Source organism: Molothrus ater (assembly GCF_012460135.2).
Source record: "Molothrus ater isolate BHLD 08-10-18 breed brown headed cowbird chromosome Z unlocalized genomic scaffold, BPBGC_Mater_1.1 matZ_random_MA35, whole genome shotgun sequence".
NCBI classification, from domain to species: Eukaryota; Metazoa; Chordata; class Aves; order Passeriformes; family Icteridae; genus Molothrus; species Molothrus ater.
Genome location: NW_023416471.2, coordinates 2,532,314 through 2,559,571, shown reverse-complemented (window position 1 = coordinate 2,559,571; position 27,258 = coordinate 2,532,314). Strand labels below are relative to the sequence as shown.

At 36.0% G+C, this 27,258-nt stretch overlaps 1 protein-coding gene across 1 annotated transcript in view; it reads left to right on the top strand.

Annotated features, from left to right (window-relative positions):
- Positions 1–27,258, top strand: part of EFNA5 (ephrin A5) — a 205,452-nt gene that overhangs the window by 149,189 nt on the left and 29,005 nt on the right. The window contains exon 2 of the mRNA XM_036403517.2: positions 17,006–17,298. Within this exon, the coding sequence (XP_036259410.1) occupies positions 17,006–17,298 (293 nt within the window). The remainder of the gene's footprint in view (positions 1–17,005; positions 17,299–27,258) is intronic.

Below are 27,258 nucleotides of genomic sequence, written 5' to 3'. Positions count from 1 at the left end.
CATTAGAAGTCCTGATGAAATGAGCAGCTCACACTGAGCCATCTGAAAAAGTTTTTGTTTCTAGAATACTTTGAGTCCCAACTACAGTGTTGAGGAAAGACAGCTGGAGGGAGTTGGGTTGGGAAAAAATACCCTTTTTTCTCTTTTGGTGCTCGCGCAGAATTTTGAGAGCTGGGGACAGTTGCCATTTCAAAAAAATTTCTATTTGGCAAAGACATATGGTCTCCTGACACATCCAGGATCTATAAACTGTGCCTGCAGTAAGCTCTTTCACACATTTACTCATTCCTTCTTTGGTTAAATGATTTCCGGCCGCACTCTTGACAGCTGCAAATGTGAGGGTTCTGTACATCTCCCCCTGGACCAGACCATGAGCCATGCAAGCGAGTCTGGGCAGAGATACACACAGCTAGATGATTCTTGTTTATCCTGACTAGAAGAATGTGAAAAATGTGCTGGCTTTCAAGGGTCAGAGGCTAAAATATGGATGTGTTTATTGCATATTTTGGTTGTCCTTTTAATAGACAGTTTGATACATTCTTTCAGTGAACATTCCAGAAGACAGATAGCTCAAAATTGGAAGAGGAGAAATCACTCCTGTCAGGATTCCCATACATGTAATTACCTTCAGGTGTCAAATGTACTTAGTGATTATTGATTTTAATTTTTTTTGCTGTTCAGACATTTATGACTTATTGTCAATGAGGTATTTAATTTTATTAATGCGGACATTCTTAAAGGGAGGACGTGAAAGATCAGTTGTTTCAGACTTTGCTTTCCCTTATGAAATGGCCAGTATCACATTGTAGATAATTGTTTTGCAGACATGCTTTGATCCACTTTTTCAGTCAGCTCTATGGAGGGATGTCTAGATCTTCTTGCATAACTGAAACATTGAAAGCTGCTCTTAAGGCTTTCCTTCTCTGTGTGTTATAGCTAGATCATTACAAAAAGCTGTTCTGAGATCCTTTGTTCCTTTGCTTTTAAGCTCTTTGTGTGCGATATGCTTAACTGTTTTAGAGTTTATTAAATCGGCTAATGTACCAGGGTGCAAAAATAGTGGCAAAATGTGCATCTTAAAATTATCAGCCTGAGAATATAATTGTCAATACATATTACTTTGCATTCAAATGAATACTCACATTTTTTTACAGCAGCAACTAATGGAAGGGTAAAATTATTGTAGTCAGAAACCAAAAGTCCCATAATACAGAAGAGAGCAGTATTGAGAAAATATAGTACAAAATCTGTTTTTAATATATCTGGCTTTAAGTTTTCCTGATGATTGGGAATGTAAATCATGTACTGAAAAAAATGATAGAGATGATGCAGTTAAAGAAAGGAAAGTAGGTATTTTATTATGGATGGACATATTTAGATAGAATCACTCAAAACAACAGTAAAAAAGAATTAAAATTATTTTTTGTGTCATATGAGCCAACTCTTAATAATTTAATTAAGCCTTAGATATCCTTTTGATGGTCCAGGACTGCTGAAGTGATACAGATCTTCTTTTTCAGTCATTAAGTGTGACTGGTTCTCCATATCCAAGAAAAACTGGAGATCGGCATTTTTTTATCCTGTATGAATGCAGTCTCAACATGACAGAGGGAGAATGTTCAGGCTAATTACAACAGGAATTATTGGTTTTGTTCATATAGGAAACTCTTTAATATTTGGAAGAGTGGTTTAATGATGTGATCTGGCTTTCATTCTGCAGTGCACCATCATCAGACAGGAAAAAAAACCTTGGCATTTTTGCCTAAGGGCTGCTGAGAGCTGATTATTCTTCTAATCAGAACCATCACAATCAAGGCAAACAATTAGCTAGGTTAGGTCTCTGCTGATTTCTCCTATGGCCCTAAGCATCAGATGGCCTTGAGCACTCTTGAATCCTATCAACAGGTATTTGAGTAATACCTGTTTTGCTCCACCTGTTGTCATTAAGACCCTCTTTTCTTCTGTTGAAGTGCTAGGTTGTGTTCATGCTTATTTATATTACTCTGATCCAGGAAGACAAGAACTCTTGTTCAAAAGAGAAAGCTTATCAGCCTAGGCAATAAATAAAATTTTAGTTCCTAGTGTGTACCATGAAATTGTAGACATTATTTTGGTATACCATGCATATATTGTGAATGTGTACCTAATTCTGTATTTCTATTTAAACAGTCAGCTGTGTAATCACAGCATCAGCTGTTCTGCTTAGTTGGAATTTTTCTGTCCAAGTGGCCTACTTGATATCTAAATTATTACTAATAATGTAAATTTCTTAATATTGTAGCATAAAAAATAGTTTGGAGTAACAAAAAAGGTTTAAGATATTTTTTTTTTATTTCAGAAGACAGATTCTTTCCATTATTAATGAATATAAGAATTCATTATTGAACAGTCTGAGAGGTTTATACCATATTTAATCTATTTTTAAAAGTAAATTAGTCTTGTCAAGATGACTCTTTTTCTATACTTGTTGATGGACAGCCTCAGATTACTAAGTGGCTCTTTTGTAGCTAAGTGAAATTGCTACGACTTCAATTTAAGAAAATTTTGGAAACAGTGGCTGTTTTTTTCACCGTTAGCAGAATGAAGACCCTTGAGTTTTACATTTTGAAGAATTTAAATAACTATGTTCATCAGATTAAAAAAATCTAATTTTAATACTATGGAATTGAGAAAACAATGTTTAGCTAATCAACCCCAACATATTAAGAAGTCATCTCTGCTGTGCTGCACTGGAAAATGATCTCTGTTTCAGGTTGAGAAGTTTAAAATAATTGATTTTAAAAGGAAGAACAGGTTTCAATTAGCCTTTACACAAATTTACCCATTTGTAGTGCATTAACAGGAGAGGATATTCCGTACCCCATGTGTTACCAGCACACTCATTTGAACAGACTGTATTTCTTCACAGCACAAGCATACAGAGCTGATACTTCACCAGTGGAGCCAGTAGTGTTTTTAGTCCTTTGCTGTCTGAGTATTTAATCAAGGGCATCATCTCAGCATATAAAAGTGAGAAAATTACATGGCTGAAGTGAATTAAGCTTTAATGTTTAAACATACAGGAATTATGTGCTGCCACCTATATTCAGATTAGTGGTAAAGATCAATGATAGTGTATTGATAAAGTCTCAGGTCATTTGTTATCTTGCTTAGTGTAGAGGTAGTGCTGGTAATGCCATGACCTTCTAATGGACCGAAGAACCATATTTAAAATGTTAATCCCAGTAAGAATTTTTTTTTTCTTTGTGCTATAAAAGGTGCCCACTCATTAAAGTAAAAGCTTTTTAACCCTTTCCCTCTGTGGATTAAGAGTCAAGTATTGACCACTAAGTTATCTGCAGCTCAGTTTCCCGGAGATAGAGTAATTAATGGAAAGGCATAAGAGGAATTACTGTAATAATATTGGTAATAAATAATTCTCAATATGAAGTTCTTCATTATCATGTTTCATATCACAAAGTGCTGTGTTCACACATTCTTCTTTGGCTGGGGTAGTTTTCCTCTGACATCAGCACAATAATGAATAATCTTACATTTAGTCCATGCAGATACACTGCTTAGTTGAGTGCCTTCTGTACAGTTAGGCCTCATTTCAGGAAAGTATTTAACCATTTACCTAAGTCCTTTGGCTTTTTGTGTGCTTAATTCTAAAGCATCAGCTTAATTGCTCTCTTGAACAGTGCAGCTTATTACAATAGAGGGCCTTAATAGCCACGTCTGTAACCTTTTAGGAACTTTGTAGTTACTGTGTCAGGATGTATTTTTTACATCAGTCATGGCCACGATTTAAATGAAGAATAAATTTTAATGTGTTGTTACTCAGACCATTCTGTAACCTAACAAAAGACCTCTTAGCATATATTTAAGGGCATTCAAATGCCAGAGTTAAAAAATGCCAAGATGTGAATAAGGGGGAAAATGCAGTAAAAAGCTCAGAATGCTTGATAATTAGCAGAACTCATTTATAAACAAAGGCAAAATGACTCAAATGAAATGGCAAAAAAACCAGCTAAACAACTTGTTTCAACAACTCATGAAAACCAGTATAGTAGTTTACCAAAAGACAGTAATTTTTTTGTTGGCTTATTTATTTTTGTAGTTCAAGGAACAGTTAACCTTATTTAAAAAGATTTCAAAGGTCCAGGCTGCTTTGTTTCTTTGATAGAAAAGCTAATGCAGAGAGATGCATTGTTATACTTAAGTTAGAATCTTAATAAATTAAAACTTCTGTAGCATGTATTTAAAATAGTGATTTTTATTTAATTTGACACCTTTAATGTACAAAATATTACGATTTTTTTCCCCCACTTAACCTATGAAGAGAAAAGTTTGGAAACAAAAGCAAATGACCGCCATCTGCAGCACGTTGTTTGCAAGTTTACTGAAGTCCAAAGATTTCAATTGCCTTTGGCTCCTGGGAGCATGTAAGACATAATCTAGAAGATTTTTTTGAGGGAAGGAATTGGGGTTCTCCACACATGTTTCTTGCCATGTGGTGGAAAAAGCAGGTGGAAACCAAGTTGGGTTATGTTTGCTTCAAAGTAAACCTTCTTGTAATACATCTTTGGGCATAGATAACCTCTCAGAAACCTTAAATAGGGCACCCTTAAAGAGAAAGTTTGAACAAAAGAGTTCTTTCCTAAAGAAATGGATTATGAGGCGCACATCCTTAAAAGCACAGGACAAGTTGGACAATATGAAAGTCTAAGATGTCTTTGAAATGTGGTACATGATTTTTCAGTTGCTCTTTTATAGTGAGTCAGAATGTACAAGAAGAAAGGACAAATCTTGAGGTCTGAATTCAGTTTCAGTCAATCCTTAGCTACTTTGCACTTTATTTACTATATTGCAGACAGTAGAAAATTACTTCATTGTCTAGGAGTTTTTTAATATGGAAGAATCCCTGGAGACCTGCTGAGATGCATTTGAACAGAGGTTTTAATGGTTTTTTTTACTGTTTATTTTGATTAAAATAGTGATCTGGATGGTTTGGGATAACAGAAAACAAGATGTGCATTTTCTCCAATGAGTAAATTTTTCCTCAAAAAGGAATCTTATCTTTGAGGAGTTCAGGAGGAAAATTCTTGCCTCTGACTGTTGCAGGTAGCAAAGGTGAAAATGTTCAAATGTTAAGCATTTGGGTAATGATTACCAATTGCTCTTCAACAGTGCATTATCACAGATTATAGTTTACTTTCTTTACTCTGAGAATTATGGTACAATTTGGATGTCTGGTAGAAATTGTCCCAGGCCCAGAAATGCACAGGAGCAGACATTTTTCTGTTTGGCAGCCAAGCTGTACCACTCAAGTATTCACTGACTGTAGTTTACTGATCTTCAAGATATTCAGACTAACTGATGAAAAAAATCCATCATTCTTGTTAAGCAAGAAGAGCCCAAACCTCTGACTATGCAAAAGATGACTATTGTGAGACTATGCTAAGGACATACGATTTATTTAATATAGTTTTGATATCTTCTGTTGGCCAGTGTTGGGAGAACTTTGTTGGTCTAGATGTGAGGTTCTTTGGCCCAACATGACTGCTCTCTGGCTTTTCCCATTGATGTGCTCTAACTGCGATTTTGCCCACACAAGTGGTCTAAATTCTATTCTATTACGTGTTTATGCCCCAACTATCAGATTGCACTATGAACACTTGATTCTTGAATTTTGTTTCTTTAATGCTGAACCAGTATTTTAGCATAAGAATGAAAGGAAGAAATAGTTTGTGTGCACAGTAATTAATTTTTTACGTATAATGAAGAAGTAAAGGCTTCCCAGTAGACAGGAATGGGTTTTGCCATACCTGTGCATTCCCCTCCCCACCTGCGTCCTGGTGCCTTTATAATAAACAGGATGAAGAAGGGGGGTGCAAGAAAAGAAAATTTAATTTTTCTGTGATGCTCTGCTTTTTATCCTAATCCTACCTGTAATTTGAAAAATAGTTACAATGTTTCAGGCAGACAAGATCATAATTCAGTTGTGAATGAGGCGATTTCACTACAGGTTGAAGATTAGAATTAATTTGATTAATTTGGAAACGGTTTTGAGAAATATGCAACAGGAAAATTAAGAAAATAGCTTCAGTTTTACCTCTCTGAAATGTATCTGAGATTGGTGATTTTTTTTTCTCCTATGTCAGTAACTTACACACAGATAAAAAAGTAAATGAGCAGGTTTTGCACATTTTATCAATTCAGTCTTTACTTATACATATTGAAATACTGTTTCTGTCACTCTTGAAGGAATAAGAATCCCAAAACTCTATAATAGGAACCATGGGAGCTTCATAATTTGAAAAGGGATGGGAGGAATAATATAGTCTGCATTGTATTCCATGGTTTGTCTGTCTTATTCAGTTAAAAAGAAAATCATTGCACATCAGATCATAATTTTTGCAATCTCTTGGGTGCTTTTAAAGACCGGGTGGCATTGTATGGTACAAAGCTTTTCAGATCATATTTGTAAGCAGAGAAACTGATTTAGATCAGGACCTATCTTGTCCATATGATGTACAAAGTTAAATACCTCTAGGTGAAAAAATTTTTTAAGCCTTTTTATTCAGAGACAGTATGTAGCAAGAGTAAGCCTGATGGAAAATTCTGTAGTCCATATGCTGTCTTTAGAAGAAATTATAAGAAGGAAAAGAAAAAGTTCTACCATTAATAATAGTTGTGCTACTTGGTGATCATGCAGTGTTTAATTTGAAACTCCAGTTGTTCCTTTGCTAGTTTGCTCAGCATTAGAGAGAGACTAATATGGAAGGGTAAAAGGAGCAAGGTTAAATTAAGATATTTCTCTATAGAACTTCCTCTAAGATGCTGTTTCCATGTCAGGAAAGAATATACTTTCCCTATAGGTCTCTTAAATAGACACAAGACAATTGCACAGCAAAAAAATGTTCATTGATTGAAGCCCACTTTCTGGATAGCAAATTGTTTGCTAATAATTTTATGTATTCATTAGCTATTCTAACTTGGGTTTTATGTCAATAAGTTCAAATTACTTTTGTTAATGTATTTGATTGGATAGTTTATTCATGTTAATAGCAAGCTGTGGTTTCATACTAAAATATCATATGTTCCTGGGTCTGTTTGTGGAGATGTGTGATGTTTCAGGGGCTTTTTTCTCCTCTATATTTTGCTCATGCTATTTTATATTATGTCTGGATTCATTCACTTTAGCTTAAGGGTGGCAATTATGACCAGAGGTTGTTAAAATATACACAGTTTATTAAATATAAAAATACTGTGGAATATTTCAGGGGTTAGTTTCATTTTACACTCTTGCATATTGGGAAACTAAATAGTAGATTTTACAAGTTGCAAATTATTAGGGTGTCTGAGTCACCAAATTCTAATTTGATCACAAAATATTTTAAAATTAATTTTGTTTACAGATTGCAAGATTATTAATAAAAAGCTATAACTTAACGTCAGAGAAAAGCATGTACTACTTTCTGTAGCACAGCAAGTGTGGGAATGTGCAATAAACAAGCATTTTTATAAAAATGTATGTTTCTTCTCAAATGATGCCTATATACATTGACTGGCAGAAATTGCTGCAGTTTTTTTTCCCTGGCAGTATGAAAGAGATGGAGATTTCAGTTTATAAAAGTTAACCATGACTCTGCTTTTTATATATTAGTGAGAAAGACAATTTGTGAAGCTGACTTGCTGTACTTGCAGTCCTTGTGGAAGCTGACTGCCGTTTATCTCAATTATTCAGTGTGCAGGTCAACATGCTTGTTGGGCAAACGTTCTTTTCTTTCATTTTGTGAGTGTGAGAAGCAAGACCTTTCTGCAGATAGGGCACTGTTCTCCATATCCATTAACAGATGTCAGCACATGCCTCAGGCAGGGTTAGCAAACACCGCTCACAGAATCACATTCCATCAAGGCTGATAGACTCTGTCTTCTGGGTTAGACACATGGTCAACACATGTTGCTAGAGTCCAGTTCAGACACTTTGGTAGTATTCCTATCTGTGGGGTTTTTATTTTCTTTTTTTTTCCCCCTTTTTTTTTTTTAAGAATTTAAATTCTAAAAATGTTGTTTTCTCCCAAATGTGACCAATAGTAGAGTATGTGTCAGCACAGCAGAGCGCAGATAAACCTTGTTTGCTTTTTTAAGAAAGGTATGTAAACAAATGAATCAGCAAACCACGATGCTTCTGGTATAGGCAAGGGGTGGCTGAGATAGGTTTTATATTTTCAAGCAAAATCGTGGAATAAAAGATGAAGCTGACATCTTGTATGTTGTTAGTGCTTAAAGCAGACAAATGTAGAGTCGTCTGTGCAGGATATTGATGACCACATTTAAAAATACATGAGCAGTAATTACCAGATCTCCTCATTCTACCTCAGATAAAGTGGAATAAATGTTGCTGGTGAACTCCAGAGTAGTACTAATGCAAACACAAGTAATGAGCTTGTGTCCATAAATCTATTTAAAAAAGAGATTGGCTCTAAGCCAGGTATTTTAGATTGGATAAAATGTGGTTAGAGGCTCCAAACAAAAATATTGGGCTGCTTTTAATATCTTGTTGGGTGTGGTACCTTGCAGCCAATGTTACTAGGCTTCAGCACTGAAATTTGTCCTGTATATCTGAGTGATGCCTTTGACAGAACAGTAGCTCTTTTACCTTTGCCTCCCTTCTCTCTTCATCCATCTTTGCAAGTTAAATGCCCACAGCAATGGAAAATAAATAGTCAGGTAGAGACAGTACACAGGGGCTTTAAAGCTGTCAGAGGTGGGACAGCTGGGAAACGAGAGTTTGACCTCATTGAGAGCAATGCTGTGACATGTTGCACCCCATTATAACCTTTATCATGAACAACATGACTGTTGTTGCCCCCCAGATGCAATGAGTTCTTCACAAGTTGCAGCAAAAGAGAAATTCATAGAGACCAGGTGAAAGTCATGTGTGCCAGCATTGATGTAATTTTACAAAAGCAGAGTCTGAAGAAACAGTTTTAATAAACTGCATGAAGAATGTCCAGCTCTTTGATTAGGAGATGCAGAATGATGTGAAGTGGGTGAGGCTGCTGCAGTACTTGAGAATCTCTGGAGTACTCAGATTTGTAGATGGGAAATGTTGATTTGTTAATTTTCTTCCTCATACCTACTCATGGAAGAGCAATTAGTTTCTATTTTTTAATGTTTGCATATCATTGAACATATATCTTTTTGCAGTGTGAGGTATAAAAAGTCAATACAGGACCTAAGTCTACAAACATAGTTATGAGCATAAGGGGAAATTATTAATCATAAGTGGAATAAACATGTTTCTGTAGAATTTATTTCTTAAAGAGCCTGTAAATCATGAAAATAAATAAAATATGTGTCTCTTCTTTAAACTAATTGTCACTGTTAACCAATATGATGCAACTGAAATTTTTGTTAATCAATAGAACCAGAAAAAAGGTATTTCAGGTCTGTCAGGTTAATGGAATTAACACAAGATATGTAATTCAAAGAACTTTTACATTTTAAATAGGACATTTCCCTTTCTCAGTAAAACATACTCCTTTCCTCCAGTGTTTTGCAGTCTTTTTTTGCCATAATTCTAATAGAAGACTCCTGGCTGTCGGCTTTCTTCATTTTGCAAACATGTTTCAGCCAAGGCACTTTAGGAAGTTTTCAACAATCAGGCCTTATTAAAGAGTAAAAAAGAATAGGTTTGGGTTTTTTAATCCAGAAGCATAAAGACTTTTATCATACAGGTTTTGAGGGGGTTTCTTGGTTCTGGAAATAAAAAGAATTAAAAGTTCATAAGTGGTCACCTGCAGCATATCCGTGAACTTGATAGTATGTGAAAAATGAAGTTCAAGAAAGTGAAGCTTGATCAGTTATTTTACTAGTGTTGTAAGCCTGGCTTATCCAGGAAGTTTCCAGATCAATTGCTGATGTAGAAGTAGGTGCTTTTGACATTTCAAAACATCTAGTTTTTTAATCAGCACAGAATAAAAATAATTTTCATGAATTTAGTAATTTTTTTTTATTTCTTTAGTTCTGAACATTCTGTGACTCTTTTGAGTTAGTGCTTAACAGGTTGTTTTGTTTAAAAACCTGAATGCTAGGTCAAACAGTTTTGTTTCATGTTTTTTCCCATGTTCTAGTCCCTATAGTAAATCAGTTGTTTTTGTCTATTAAATAGGCAGCATGAAGTACCAGGTACAATGGTAGATGATGAGAACTCTGTTCTTTAACAAAAAATCCCCTAGCCTTACATCAGGAAGGCACAATGTCTCTCTTGTACTGTTGGCTGGTAAAGAAGGGGTAAAGGCAGGAGATTCTGCAGGGGGACAAGCCACATAAACCTGATACTTTTTCTAGTGAAGTTCATCTTAATGCAGCTCCTTTCTTTCTGATTTTTGCTTTTGAACACACCCAAGTAATGTGGAAAATCTCCCAGATGGGAGGAACATAGCAAGATTAAAAGGGGAAGGTTGATCTCCCGCAGATGCCTGTGAAGTGAAATGCAGGGAGATCACCTGCATCTTTTAAGAAATGTGATAGATGCTTGCAGCCGGTTGTGAAACAGTGATCTGAAGTCTGATGAACCCTTTCAAGTGCAGGAGCCTGATTCTCCTCAGCTGTGTAATTATGATGGAAGGGAGCCAGACGAAGGCAGAGACCAGGGCACAACCTTTTGAGAGGCTTGTTCTGGCAGAGTGGGTGGGAGAGAAGAAGGAAGGGTACAAATAATAAGTTTCTCTGCCTGATTGATAATGAACTAGTAATAAGTGGCCTTATTATAGTAATAAATTTCCCATGGAAGCCTGATGATTGCAGGGAAGCTTTAGCCGAGTGCATGTGACCACATCTTATTTTGATCAGCTGTAGCACAGCAAAGCTGTGTAATTATCATAATCTAACAATTAGCCTGGCATCCTTTCCCAGTATTTAATTACTCCAATAAATGCTAATTGAATAGAGGACTTAATGACAAGAGAATAAGTTTCTTTCTGTGTTGTGTATTTAGCTTGCAGTCTTTTCTAGGAATAATTTTGAAAACTGTTTTATTGAACAGCAGCCTTGATTTTGTGTCCAACATAGTATTTTTTCATGGTGTCTTGAACTTGTTTTAACTTGTGAAATGGTAACCTGAGGACTGAAAGGTCATGGACTGCTTCTTTATATTAGAGGGTTTTTTTGTTTGCTTGCTCAGGGAAGCAATATCCTGCTAGAGATCTAAAATGTCAATGGCTTGCTACTGTTAGCAAACATTTCTCTTAGCATCTGGAAAATGTTGAATTTTCTTTTGGTTTGAATAGACTAAAATTAAAATAGCTCTTTGATTGCTTCCTTGTTTGTGCATCAGAATCATTGTTGATGTCAGCAGAGCTATGGGAACGGAGTTTATGAAATGTTGTGACAAAAGCCAGTAAAGAGAGCAGAAAAGCATTAAAGAGGTTATTTTTCCATAGCACAGAAATAGCATCTTTAAAATTATCTGCAGTAAAATGGTACATGTAATCCCACAACCCCTCAGATAATTAACAACCACAAGATTTCCCCCATCACACTTAAAGCTGTTAAGTTGGTTGAAATGAGGGGGCTTGAAGAGTGTAAAAGAATAACAAGGCATAAGTTATGCTGCTATGTTCCAGTCACAGCATGTGAGGAGAGCTTGGAATAGTCCTAACGCACTACACTTTCCATCTAAACACAGACAAAAGCTATGGGAAAGTTCAGCACCATGGAATGGTGAATCAAGACATCCTGAGAGCAACTAAAATGTCCTTTTAAATGATATCAACACTTTCCAGCAAATGTTTGGGTTTTGGTATTGTGTGTACAAATAACTACCAATACTCATCTCTCTGTTAATAATCATTTAAGCAAATAGTTTCATAACCAGTTGACAAAAAATTTTCAATCTGTTTCTATATTTTTCCAGTTCAAATTTTTCCTGTGCCTAGAGTATTTGTAAGTGGTGTTTTTGTAGTTTTAATAATATTAAACCTACTGGAGATTCAGCCTTTGTTTGGACACCCATGGAATCTTCTCACCTGGCTTGCTTTTTTCATGGTATTTGTAGGAATGGCCTTCTTTCTGAAATCTCACTGTCTCCATTAAATTTAATTAAAAGTGGTTTAGCCTCCATGAAAGTAAAAAAGCAGGAGTTGAGTAACTAGCATTCGTAGGGGTATGTGCATGCTGCTCACAGAAATCTTTTTTCCTTAGGAAATAGAACAAGTAATGTTTTGCTGTGCTGTTCTGAATAATTGTGGGTAACTGTAATTTGTATTTACACCAAGAATAAATCAGTTGGGTGAATTTTGTTGATGTTGTTTTACATTTCAGGTTATCATTTGAGAAAATGTGACAGGGACAAGGCATTTGACAGTGGCAGTGTTCTCTGCATGTTGGTGTTAACAGTCTGTGTAGGCTCCAGGTGTCAGAATAGGGGTCATTTGCATCTGATCACTTCCAATACCTGACTGAACACCAGAATTTCATAATTTATTGTCAGAGCAGTTATTTGGAGTCTTTCCTGGTTCACAGTGAAGCCTTGCTTCATACATTTGACAGAACAGATTCCAAATAGAGAAAGGTTGACACAGTAAAAGGCAAATTTTCCAGTACACTTATCTTGAAATAGAGCATCTGGTCTGTCAGTTTTACAGGAAGGGCAATAGAATATAACTAATAGGATTTGTAGCGGAAGTAACAAGCAGAGCTACTGAAATTTTTTATCTGTCTAAATGAACAATTAGTGTTATTTGTGCTGTTCTTAAACTGGATTTTTGTAGTGTTTATTCAAAGAAAGAAAGGAAGAAAGAGAGAAACCAAGCAAAATTGTTATTGTGTTTTAAATACCTGTTTCAATAAATTGTAACTTTTCTCCAGTGACCAGCAAAGACATTAAGTTCAAGATGAGTCACTTAGGCTTCAGAATTTAAAATTATGAAGAGAAGCATGCACACAGACCATATGCTTTCCCTTTGTTAATGGATAAACAGAATACAGGAGGCACTAATTATTTACAAAATGTTTTGCTAGTTTTGTTTTTCTGTGGTTAACATAACCATGAAGTTTTCTCTCTGCATCCTGAATACCTGGATATTTCATCAGTGGCACTTTAGCACAAAAATATTCCTCTAACAGGCTTTGCTGGAAGCAGTGTTCAAGTTTTGTGTAGGAAGCTGATGTTTGTTGATTATGGAAATATTTAGGTGTAGAAACTACTTAACTATCTGTCTCTCTCTTCAAAATGGCTTTTATAATGCTACTGCCTAATGGCTGGCTTTGTAGTATGCCAACTTCCCAAGACACTGTTTGAATGTCACCTGACAAAAACCAAAGGTTAATTATGTTTGAGGAATAGCAGTGTTTTGCTGTGTGTAAGCTGGAGTGCATGGAGACAAATGACATTATTTGCAAAAAGGTATGTCAATTCTGTCAGATTTTTGGAGAAGCCTTTTTGGTTGGTTTCTCCCACAACACCATGCTCTGTTATGCAAAATCTAGATACAGCGGGTTTCTTCCTATATTAAAGTTCCTGTAAACCACATGGTTCCAAAAGGCGTGGGAGGCTGGGTGAGGACCTGCCAGAACAGGATGAAGACTTAACTGGGAAAAGAGAAAGTATAGCAGTAACATAATAGCAAGTTTTCTGTTTGGAATGGGACTGGAAAAAGGGACAGGACATCCGCTATTCCTGTCATATCTGCAAATATCTGTAATGGACTCCATCTTCCCTTTAGATGTTTCACTCCTCAGTGTATGTAGATGGGTAAATGTTGATCAGTCCTTTATTTGAAATTGAACTTCTGTTTCACTGTAATATCTGGCATTACACTATTAATAAGAGGTTTTCAGCCTCTTGTGTGTAAATTTGAGTGTTTTCCACTCAAATGGGATGTTAAATTCTTGGAAGTGTGTTTGTGAAGTGTTTCCTTTAATAGCTTTGAGGACTAAGCTGATGAATTTTTTTGTGAGTTACTCATGGCCATCCCTTCATTTTCTGTTCGGATTAGAAGACTTTACCTTTCCTCTTTGTGGAGGTAAATACAAGTTGCTGCTTGGATCTCAAGAAACAGGAATGGTCTCAGTTCACTCTTACAGAAAAGTTGGAGATGTTGTAGTCTCTTTGGAAACATAAAATTAGTTCTACATCTCTTTACATGCCTGTTGAGTTTTTGATTACTGACTTCTTTAGGATATTGCAAGACAGGAAATAAATACCTGCTCTCTGATTCAGAGTTAGTTAATAACCTGGAGTAAAGAGACTTCACTCAGAGCTGCTTGATAAAATAATTTGGTATGTATTTTCCCTGGAGGAGGTTCACTCCCATGCCAGCATTGGCTAGAGCCCAGTTTAGATTGCTTAAAATATTCACAATCTCCTTCCCTTCTTCCACTCGTAAATGTAAGCACTACCTATCTATGGTGGATGACTGACTAATGAAATTGTTGTGAGATCAGGGGAATGGGAGGAAAAGACACTGGGATAAAAAGGACTTGGCTGTGTGCTTCATCCTCAGACCTGCTTTGCAGGGAGCACTTCAGAGTCTTGGGTGTGCTGGAATGAATGGAGATACTCGACTGTTTAAACACTTAGGAAAAAAGAAAGAAGATGGAATCTACTAAAATACCACTGATCAAAGAGGATGGTTACATTGTGGTTTTGTTTATTTTGCAAGAATACAGAGGGAAGCTTTGCCAAAAGGGAGGCAGATGAGGTTTGATTTTGCTTTTTCTGCATCATCTCACTGGTGCAGATTACAAGTTTGATTTCATTGCTAAATTGGAATTAAGGTGTGATCACACATTTATGTCACACTGTATGTCTCCTTGTTCTTATAATCCTTATTGTCATTGGCTGTGCAGTTGGATTCTTCCCTTCAAATTCAGCTATTTACAGTACAGAAACTGTCTGGGAAGTGTCTCTCCAGACTCTGCTTTTGGTTAAAGGAGAGAATTAGCTGCTTCTGGAAGTGTGATCCATCTGATTACAATGCACTAAAGACACTGGATGAATTGAACATCAGAACAACAGAAGTTCCTATTGCTCTCCATTGACTTTTAAAATAATGTGGAAAAGCAGTTCACATAAGGTTATTTGTGTTGTAAAAGTCTAATGGTAGAGAGGGTCAGTGTGATCTTGAACGTATTACATAAGTGTAATACTGGAAGCATATAGTTTGTGTCACAGAACTGTAGTTGGGTATTATGGTGAAGGCAGGCTGATAAAAGAGGTAACCTTGAGAAAACGAAATAGTTTATCGCCTACATGGTAAAACAGACAAACAAACAAAAATCCTGTCTGCACACAAACACAGTTATATATAAGGATGTATCAACTTTTACTTACTAAAATTGTAATTGAAAAAATAGAGATATTCTTGCCTGAATGCGTCTTTTCTAGTTGTATCTTACACTCTTTTTCATTACCAGTAAGAAAAGCATACTGTTAACTGATTCAGAGAACAGATGTCAATTTGAAGACAATATATTTTTGCAAAAGTGTTAAGACATTATCTGTTCAGGTGACAGATTTTGGAAGCACTGGGGTACAAAAATATGTATCTTGACCAACAGTTTTGCTAAATGTAAATTCTCCTGGAAGAACTGTGTCAGAAAGGCTTCTCCATGTTATAGAGTGGAACTGTGATGCTGTGCACTAGCTGAAATTATACAGATCTATCATGCTTTGATGCGTATTCAGTTTTTCCCCTTTAAAAAGCTATTTTATTGAAGTTAAGTTATTGTAGAGATATGAAAAGGTGTAGTTTGCTCTGAATTTATCCTTGGAGGGCCAGCAAATCATTGCTTTTTCTCTGAAATTAGATAGAAGGATCCAGATGGCAGATTTCAAGCCCATCAGGTGTTTAAAATATGCCCCTCAGCTAAAAAGAAGTATTATAGTTAAATCTGTCATGGCCTTTTTATTGCTCTGTGGTACACTTGACAACTGCTGCTGTGAAAGAGAGAAGCTACAAGTAGCCCAGTCAGCCTGAAGTGGAGTAGGTCAGTGGTTGGTTTCTTTAGCTGCTCCAGGGAGTTTAATGAATGCACAGACCTGGTTTATGGAATCGTTAAATCTGTCATGGTATAAGCTCCCATGAAGGCAGGGAATTTGCCCCCATACTTCCAGATACTATAGGAGGCATTAGAAAAGTAACATAAGTTAAACATGCAGGGGAGAAACAAAGAAATCCTCCCTGCCCCCAACAAACAAGAATCCCACATCTCTAAGGAGTCGTCAGTAATAATAACAGCAATAATAAAATGCATCTGGGCTGGTGCCTTGCACTGCATTTCTCAGCTGGCACTCATTCAGATCTGTCACATTAGGCTGAGTGCTGATAATTTGTATCCCAGAATCCTTTTATCTGAACAGAGCAACATCTTCAATGTGCACTTTTGGCAAAGGAGAAGCACTGCTTTTCATATCTCTTTAAAAACAATACAGACTTTTCTTTGCATCTTGACAAACTGTTGCTTATTATGACAAAAAATAACCTGTTTGTGTTCTTGCAGTAACTAAAAGTACTTGCAGTCAAATGGGCTTTCAGCACAGGAGTGATTACTGAGTGATGCAGAGAAAAGGATATGTTTGGGTTATTTATTTGCATGCATATGCAGATGTTTATGTAGACACTGATTTGGGAAGCCTGATACAATTTTGGCTTTTTTGGTGCTTCATTTTTCTTTCTTCAGTTAAAAAAAAAAACCAGCCAAATAAGACAGACACTTTCTTTGTTTATTTTTCAATAAACCATAGAAAGATAGCCTATAACTGGGTGGGTAATGGCAACAGACTTATTTTGTAAGAGCAAAACCTTTATCCAAAAGTTGTATGATCATATATAAGCATAATAAGTCTCTGATAGCTCTGGTGAATTGTAAGGGTCATTTATGAAAGTGAATGTGCATGGCTGGGGTGAAATGAAGTGCCATTAGTGATGCCCTTTCATATGAGAATGTCACCCTACAACAAGGTCATCCTGAGATAACTGTGCTTATGTTTGAACTCTTCCTGTGATTTCAGATTCCAGCGAGGCGACTACCACATCGATGTCTGCATCAATGACTACCTGGATGTGTTCTGCCCTCACTATGAAGACTCGGTGCCAGAAGATAAGACCGAACGCTATGTTCTGTACATGGTGAACTTTGATGGCTACAGCTCCTGTGATCATACTTCCAAAGGGTTCAAGAGGTGGGAGTGTAATCGGCCGCATTCCCCAAATGGACCATTGAAGTTCTCAGAAAAGTTCCAGCTCTTCACGCCCTTCTCACTGGGATTTGAGTTCAGGCCAGGCCGGGAGTATTTCTACATCTGTGAGTATGGAGAGGTTTACCGTTGATGCACAGCAGGTATAAGAAACACAGCTATTTTTTCACCTATACTCTGTGAAAATACAGAGGGGCAAATGGTATATAACACAAATGCCTTATAGTGAACACAGTTTAAACTATCCCCAGATACATTAGCTAGGAATCTAGCTAGTGAAAATGACATTAAATCATAGCTTCTTTTCTCTCATGAAATAGCATGGCAGCCTGTTCACTGAACTACAGCTGACTTTTAAAGCAAAATGCACCATTACATTTATTTCTACATTCTGAGTTGGGGCAAGAAGGGGAGGACAGAAATTGTCCCCAAATATGAAGAAAAATAATTAATCCTTTGTATGTGGAATACCTCAATTTCCTTACTTGCTTTGATGAAATATTCTTGTCTCTGTTGTATTTATCACCCAAGGAAAGTGAGGTCTGTGTAGTTCTTAAGTGATATTATGCTGCTGGTGTCAGTAGCCCAGTGGTATTTAAAACTGTAATTTCTCAGGCCAAGTAATCCTAGTATTTAGCCAAGTGGCTCCTTTCTTCTACCTTCCTTTCCCCTACATCTTTTTCATGGGTGAGCTGTTTCTGTCAGCATGGCAATAGGAGTGCTCTGGGAGCAGGAGGCAAGCAGGTGAGGAGATCTGCATCAGGACTGCTCCAGGCACAAGATGCAGGAGACATCACATTGGTCTAAGGAAGTAAAAACACCAGTAGGTTAAAACCCAGTGGGTTAGGCAAACTGATTCCCTGACTCCACTGTACAAGTCATATCATTTCAACTATCTCATGTCTTTAATAATCCCAACAAAGATCTTACTTAATCAACTCATTTTCGTACCTGTAGCTTTCACTCCTAACAGGTTTTACTGCTCCAGCTTTATTTTTATACTGTTTTTCATTTTTGACAACTGAGTTGAAAGCTTTACATAGACTGCAGATCCCAATAAATATTGCTTTCATATGTGTAGCTGGCCTTTCTACTGTGGAACAGTCATTCCACCTCATTTCACCAGAGAAACTGAGTATGTATGATCCCTGTTTTCAGCCTCATTTCTTCAACATTGAGATTTTTGTTTCCCCTTCCATAATCTACAGGGAAATAACAGTCTTAGTGGATAGTTTCCTATTAATTTCTTTTTCTTCCATCAAGTAAAAACCTCTAGTGAGTAGTGCCTTTTCATCAGAAAAACTGTGCCTTGTTCTTGTGCTGAAACACAATAATAAAAATAATACTTAAAATAATATTTAAAATAATGTAATTTAAATCTGGGGTTTGAGATGAAAAATAGTATAAAGGTATCAGAGTTAAGTAGATAATGTTCAGGAATAAACAAATCTGGATTGTGAAGGCCCAGTCCTATTTGTGTCACTTCAGCGAGAGTTCTGTGTATTTCAAAATTCTGTTATCAGGCTCCCTTGGAATTGTGCAATTTTTTTTTGTGGACTTTTGTTTTGTTTTGTTAGTTTTTTTAAAATTCAGTTCCAGAGCATCATCAGTCAAGTAAGCAGGAGCAGTTAAGCTAAGGAATGCAGTCTGTCATCACAAGGTGCAATAAAGCGTAGCACTGGAATGGTGTCATTAGCTGCAAGCCTGAAAAAGGCCCTAGTTTTCTAAATTTTTAAAAAATAAAAAAATAAATGTTTAATAAAGATGAAAACCAAAGATGAAAGCAAAGGAAAAAAAAAAAAAAGAAAAAAAAAGGAAATCTCAGCTTGGGGTGTCTAATAGTGTCAATGTCAGAAAATACAAAGTCCATCCAACTCTCAAGCAAGATGCTATAATTTAAACATACCAAGGTTGCTTATGCCTGGTTTTCCTCATTTGTGCTCAAATTCAATAAGTCACTAAAAATCATATAACTTTCATTAAAAATCTATAAGCCCCCTGTCAAGGGCTCCCTCCAAAGTAATTGTTCTGAAGAGCTTTAAAATTTGAAGAGCTTTATGATATTCAACTGCATTCATATGGATTTTTTTAATGAAAGGTAAAATAGCACAAAAATAGCAATGAGATGAAAAATATTAGTTTAAGATAAGCTTAGCTGAAATTGAATTTTTAGTTGTGTTTTAGCGACACAAAAGCATTTTTCCTTCTTTTCTGTAGCTTAAGTATTTTTTTCCTTCACCCTTTGCTTTGCTGAGGGAATTAACAAGAATATTCACATAAGGGTATTTGCAGAAGTTTCAGAGAAGCACTGTACAATAAGTTAACTATAATATGCCGACCTTCTCAGGGCATAGTTGTCCATCCTGTAATGTTTTTCTCTTAGTCTGTGCTGAAGAAAGAAGATGGTGAAATGTTGTTGCTTATTTCCTCATCAAAATTGTAAGCAGGTGCTAGTTCAGGCTCTGGAGACCACTTTGTTACCTTTCTGCATCTGCATGTTAAAGAAATTAGTGCTTTGCCATGAAAGGTGTCCTTTGCGAAGTAGATCTGAAACCTTTGCCCTCTCTGAAAGAGAGAGAGAAAACTGATTCTATAGGATCAGTCTGGCATGTTCTGTTAAAGGGTTACAAAATATGCCGTGTAGTCTAGACCTCTGAAAAGACAGAAATATGACAAAAATAATAAAGCTGGTTAGCTTTATTACTGTCTGGTGTTCTGTCAAAAATATTCACAGTTTACCTTTTAAGGATATGGCTTGCTTCTCTTGCTTCCATTATTTTCAGAAAAGGAAATAATTTGTGAACAATCACTGTCTTTTTGTCTGAACTCTTCATTTGGAAAATACCACCATTCTTTGTTATGCCATTGCCTTCACATATTGCTCAGATGAACTTGGCTCTCCATTCTTTGCATGTTCATTCTAGGATAATGCAAGGAAAAAATCTTACCCATCTGATATCAAATTTACATTGAGCAAGTGAATTCAGCATTACAGTCATGCAATTAAAAGTACTGATTGTTTGCTTTTGGAAGAAGAAAAGGTTATTAAATATTTACAGAGAAATTAACTTTTATTTAGTTAGGGTGTGCTCATTGTGGGGCTGGGGAAAGTAAATAATAGATCATGACCTGAAGTCTCAATTTTTACTTAGTTTTTATCAGGTGCTCATCTCAGGTTCGTGTACGCCAGCCTTAGAACAAACAAAATAGTAGTACTACTGAAACAGAAGCAAATGAAATACGGAGAAAGCAGAAACAAAATATTGTCATGACATTGACTTTAATATCCTTTGGAAGTTTCAGTATTCAGGTTAAGGTGAGGTACTGTGCAAGGTGAGATGAACTCAAAAGCTAGGAAGGATAAAAATCCTAAATGTAGAATGTTACATAATTGTATGTTCAAAAATGATAATATAATTTTCATTATTTTAACTTAATTGCAGATAAGTTGGTAATGTGTTAAGTAAAAGTGACAATTTGGCAAGTATACATCAGGGCTGTTGAAATAAAAAGGAGGATGTCTCTAGAGGCAGGCTGGTACAGATTTCTGCAGAATCTTGACCTAAGTTTCCAAACTAAGCTGTTTCATTGATTTCAGCTAGAGCTTAAAAGTGTTCTCTTCTTGAAAGCACCAGTGTAGTATCAAAAGCTTTACTAATATGAGGGTGTGGTACATGATCTTTTCTGTGTCATCAGTCCAGTTATTACAGAGAAGAATTCAATAATTTGTACTTATCTATGGGTAAAATATCTATGGTGTTTTTATCATATGCTCAAAGATTTTATGTATATTGTTTATTTTGTAATTGGATCGTTGTGAATCTTTTCATTTATATACACCTATACCTTTTTCCTAGAATGACAAGGTAGGTTTGCTCTTATTCTCAGTTCACTAGCTTCTTTTCTGTTCTCCACAAGATTCTGACAATTTTGGTAACAGTAAGCAGGCTTTACTTTTTATATATCTAGACATAACTTGTGTTTTTTTCCCTCTATTCTTCTTGAGAAAGGAGCCCCTTTCATCTTTTAAAAATCCTTATGAAAAGTTAAAAACCTGTGATTTATTTGTATAATTTTTTTTTTGCTGCTGTTTCTTTCTAGTTATATCTCTTGCATGTGTCTTTCTTAGTTTATTTCAAAATGCTTATGCTGTTTTTTGTCTCACCTTTAATGTGTCACTATCACTGTGCCTTTGTTAGCACCATTTATTTGTGTGAAGCTTCTGATTGTCAATTGAGAAAGCTTTGGTGAAATTGTATTGCTTGTCATCACATCAGGATAGTGTCCTGTTACTATTTTAATTTAATAATAGTTAAAAATAATATTTTTAAATAGTTCATGTGTTAATGGCTAAATTAAGAAGCAGTTTGTAAAATTGTTATTTCAGTTGTGCATATGCTTCTTAATAACATATAACCATCCCATACTCCTTTTTCTCATAGAATATATTCTCAAGAGACCTGCTGTTACATGTTCCCTTTATATTTTTTCTGTTTGGGTTTATTCTGCATTACCCTTTTTTCTCTGATTTAATTCCTTCTTTTCCTGAAGTTTCTGATTCTGAGGTTTTTTATTCAAATGATATTCTGTCCTGACAGTCTTAGCTGCTCCTTCTATGGGAAAGCATGTGATTTGCACTATTTCTAATGCAAAAATTGTGTCTTCTGTTAGCTGGTTCCACCTCTGTTTCTGGGTCCTCACCCTGTTCCAAAGACTGTGAAACAGTCTTGAATCCTGGAATCATTTTTCTCTAATAGCTGCCAGATAGTTGGACAATCATTCTGCAGACATCTGGAGGCTTCTCTGATTATAAGGATTTTAAGGAAAGAACAGAAGTAGAAAAAAGTGTTTGAATACCTACATCTCCTACTTCTGTCTATTAATTAGGTTGTTAGCTTGTTGTATTAATAAGGTCTCTATCTGAGCTCTTGTTTAGCCAGTAGCAGTTCTTGATGACAGTTAAGCTAAACTTGCTCACTTTACTCCCTTCTACCATGTTTTGTGAGTGGTTAAGAGTTAAGTGTTTGTTTGTGCTATTAGTTTTCTTTAGTCTCTGCTACAATTCTCTATCAATTTTTCTTTATCCTATGCAATTCCACATTTTGTGATCAGGTTGATTTATGAGAGGGCTACTGTCTTTTTATCTCAATATGTAAGCTAAATTCATATTGTTATTGTTGACTTGCCCTGTGCTTGTTCACTTCTTTCCACCTGAAAGAAAACCTTGAGAATTTCAGAAGAGAAGAATTTCAGTATGGCTCTACCACAAGGTAGAGCCATTTCAGTATGGCTCTATCTTGTGGTAGAGCCATACTGAAATTCTCTCTCCAAGTGTCTTAGCCACTGAATTGCTGGGGATGGGGCAGGACTCAAAACTACCGCTGCTTGCTGCTGCTGCTGGTCCTTTATGGATTTTTGATTTTTAATAAGGAATTATTTGCAGGATTTAGAAGTCCTAACTCACAGGGAAGGACTGTACATATCCCTCTATAAATCAGCAGCTAGCCTAGGAAGTGAAGTTTTCACTTTTCATGGAAATTAACACAGACCTGACAATATGAGGAAGATCCTAGAAGCTTCCAGACTGCCAGCTTCGATATTATTCTTCTGGGATTGGATACAGTATAGCAAGAATTAAGAAAGGTGACTTTGCAGAGGCAAGGTCGAATAGCCTGTGATACCATACAGGAGAAAACTACTGAGAAAGCTTCACTGTAATTAATTGTAATAATTTCTATAACAGGTATTTTTCATGTGCTAAAAAAAAATTATATTAAACAGCTGCATACATCTCATTGCTCTTGCTCAAGCACCAGCTTAATATTAGTGGGTATCAATGTTTTGCATGAGCAGGCATGACTCACTGTAAGATGGTTATTTGATTTAGGGATCTCCATGTTTGCTAGAGGTTTAGCTTGATGTAGTGGGAGCAAGAACAGGAAGACTATGAACTGTAATTTTGTCTTATCAGAAAATGTAAATGTGAGCCCCTCAAAAAAACTACACTTCTTGTTTTTTTAATCATCCTGCTATAAACCTGGAGATCTTGCATTATCAAAGCCAGTTGCTGTATTCAGCACAGCAGTTTATGCTGCTGACTATAGGTCTGTTGGTAGGAGGTACTGTCTGGGGGCATAAGTACACTTTCAGATTTTGAGCCTGACTTACCTGAGGAAATTTCTGCTGGACGAGGAGATAATTTAAAGAAAATGATGAGACTTTTCATGTGCATCCTGAAGACTGTGAGACTCAATCAAAGGTTACTATTGGCAATTTGGCTAAAAGTTTGGTTAGATTGCTTACAATACTTACATTTTTAGAGGAAGTCAGTCAGTGCTTTTGTGGTCATATCCCAGCTGGGGTAGCACAGTAATATTTAACTAGTATTGCTCTAGAAATTACGGGTTTTTTTCTTTTTTTTTTTTTTTTAATCATCCAGCACTTACAATATGTGGTTTCTTAATAAGCAGTCATCTTTTCACTGCGTAGTTGTATGAAAAAATCTTTCAGAAAACCTAACTATGGATGTTTTATGTCCTCTCATATCAATGACTTACATGCTCTAAAAAGGCCTAGTTTGGATATTTTTCTGTCTTGAATCTGTAAATACTGGGACTCAAAATCAAAGATTTGACTTGGGACAAAGTTTAGCTTTAGAGAGCTGTATGAGCTTTAGAGGAATGAATAGGGCAGGATGATGGTAAATCTTGTCATACATACTTAGCTTATAGCAGGAAAAGTGAAGTCAGTTTATTTACTTGTAGGCTAAACTTCTATTAAAAATTGGTTTTAGTTGCGAAATGGTTGATCTAAATAGCATGTATTTTGTTTTGAAAGTGAAGATGGGATTTGTCTTCCAGCAAGTGAAAAAAGGCAGCCTGTCTTCAATTCAACAGGTGTTAGTTAATTCACAGTCTGCTGGTGATTACATTTCCTCATTGATTTTCAAAAACACAAAGATGACTTTTGGAACTCTCTCTTTGGTTATCCTGGTTTGCACCAAAAACTGAAAAATGAAGGTTTACTAAAGAACATTATTAAAGGATGCTGAGGGAATCACAAACATTTTTAGCATGTTAATTGCACTTCTCTTTTAGATAAACATTGCTTATTGCCAGGTTCCCCATTAACCTTTCAATCGAGACCTGATCAACATAAGCAATGATTCTTCTTTGACAGCAGTGGGATCAGACATGCCAGTCTACTACAAATCCTGCTTTCATAGCTGGTTTACTAGAATCACTTGAGATGTTCTGAATGAAATCAAAGCAATTGAAAGGGTTTGATAAATGTGTACTTTAAAAAAATATTTTTTTGTGATAACATTAAACAGACAAGGAAGGTGACCTTTAAAGGGGATTCAAGCTTAGCTTAGTGTGTAGATTAAAGGACCGGTTTCTGTTAGAAAGCATCAGAAAAAGATTAAGTACTGGTCCTGCTTAAAAGAAAGCAGAAATAATCACCAGTGTCTAATAGATTTTGACATTGGTTGTGTTCCTAGAATCCTCAAAGGGAACATTAAAAGCTGTTGAATAATTTGGGACTTGGGAGAGATCCATGTAAGAAAATGAAGAGAGAACCCATGGAAGCACTGGTCTCTGTTGCCTGAGTTTTTCAAAGGGAATGAATGTCTTTCAGAAAACAAGTTTAATAAAGAGGGTTTGGATTCACATGCTTCAAAAATTGAAGTGCCATTAAGGTCCTGACAGCAACAGAAAAATAAAAGAGGGGAGGTTATTCTCCCTTGCATCTCTGAATATTGTCTATGGCATATTTTATAAGGTCTTCACCTCATGTGAAGATCAGTGATGTGTTACTTTCTACTGAAGTACTGATCTTGGTCTTTAGGAAGGGTAAAAGGGTGACAACAGAAAAGTGAATGAAGGGTTTTCTTTTCTCTGCCTTTTCTTCTTACTCATCTAAGCTGCTTGACAAAGGCTAGTTCATTTTGCAGAAACATAAAGCATATATTGACTGTTACCTGATCATCCAATCACAAGCATTAAAAATGTGTGTTAGACCTTGTATAAAAGGCTTTTAGGGATTATTAGGAACTTGATGAATCTGTATGTGAGGCACCTGCCTTAAGACTAAATGTTTCCTACTGGTAACTGTACTTTTTTTACATTTGTGATTCTTGTAAAAATCCCATTTCAATTTTCCTAATAGTAGGTGTTTAAATTTTAGTGTTCTGCTGGAACAGTACAATTGAATGAATTGCTCACAGCTCTTTAAATCCTGATGGACCATTCATCATTCCTTACTTTAAATCAGTTTTGATGTTCAGCAGCTACAACTTAACATCTCAGAGGCTGCTGCACTAAGTTGGTGGGTGAAACTTATTGCAGTGATACTTCACTGGAATGTTCGGAGATTAATAAACTGAAGCACGTGGATTCCGTGGATGAAAGGATTCACAGAAGTGGAGAGTAATATTAATAATTATGTGAGGACTTGTAACTCTGTAACAGTATTCTAATTTGATTTCTGAGCAAAGTGAAACCTGTTTAATGAGCTGTTGTATTGGAAGTATGCATTTTGTAACATGGAGCAGATGCCAACAGAAATGAAAATAGCATAGCATGACATTTGGAATAACAGTGTTGTACTTCATTGCCTCCATGTCATCAGCATGTTAAGCCTCTCTGTTCCTCAGACTAAATCACCAAGGCAGCACTTTCTTGGGTGATACTGTATGTGTCATGATACAAACTTGATTATATATGCATGCCTGCAACCACTAGACCAAAACTAAACTCCCTCAATGAAAAAATACTTCCACATGCTGAGCGATTGGCTGATGATCTTATTTCATAAGTTAATATTCAACATTCAACTCCATATTTTTTTAATACTTGAATTTTTAAAAACATGAAATTTGTTTCTAATCTACCTAACCCTCTGATATTAGAGGAGTCTCTGAAAAAGGAAAACATTACGGAATTCTCAAGAATTCTCAAGAATTCTTTCTTGTTTCCAAGTAATGTGCCCTCTTTGGACAGGATGTCCAGGACTCTGGGCCCAAAATGGCACCTGCAGTTAATACTTCTATCTCCAAGATCCTTGGCAAGTCAGTATAAATCGTGTAGAATATGATTTTTTTTTCCACAAGAGTATTCAGAAGTACATAGAAATACTTTATTCTGAAAAATGACAGAAAAAAATTTCATAATTTCTAATGTTTTCACTTTCCCTCAGAAAAACAGTAGGTCATCCACATTATTGGCCAAATGAGATTTTTACTGCCTCTAAATCTCCCTGGCCTTCCTCTTACATCATGCATATTTCATAATTAAAGTATCAGGAGGTATAGCCAGCTAGATACAGCACTACTTTAGGGAATTAAGAATGGCTTGAAGGTGTATCAAAATCTCACTTGTATCATACCTCTATGCACAAATGTAACCAAGCTCCATTTTATAGTTATGGGGAATAAAATGGCTGTTGCTGATCTTCTGGGGGTGAAATGATCTTAATTATTTGAAAGATAATCAGAATGGAGATATATTAATCAATTTGAAGAGCCCTGACAATTCAGTCATAGTGGTGTTCAAAATGCATTCAGGCAAAAATAAACCAGAACAGCTCAACTCACATACATTATGTCTTAAGAGCTGTAGGTGAGGATATTGTGAAGATATGATGTTGGATTTCTTATTAAGTAATTTTTTTTTTGCACATCTGCTTTTGGTAATATTGGGTCATCTTCCTGTATCTCAATACCTGTAGTTGCATCTGGACTACTTCTAATATTTTGAGATTTTGCATAAGATGTTCAGGTGTGAGGCACTGAAGACTACACTGTTCTCCTACAGCACAGAGCCCTGTGTTGGGACTGAAGACAGAATTTGTAACAGCAGCTGCATCAGGACTTGCTGTCTGCCTTAAATGTAGTGCCTTTCTTGAGGATCTTCAGGACTGTGAAGGAATGCAGCCTGTCCTCTTGAAGAGTGCTTATTAACAACACCTCTTTGCTTCTGGCTAGTGATGCACAGATAAGTCAAGAATCTTTTTTTTGCCACATTGGCATGAAGTTATTCATGCAGTTCCTGTTAATAATTAATAAA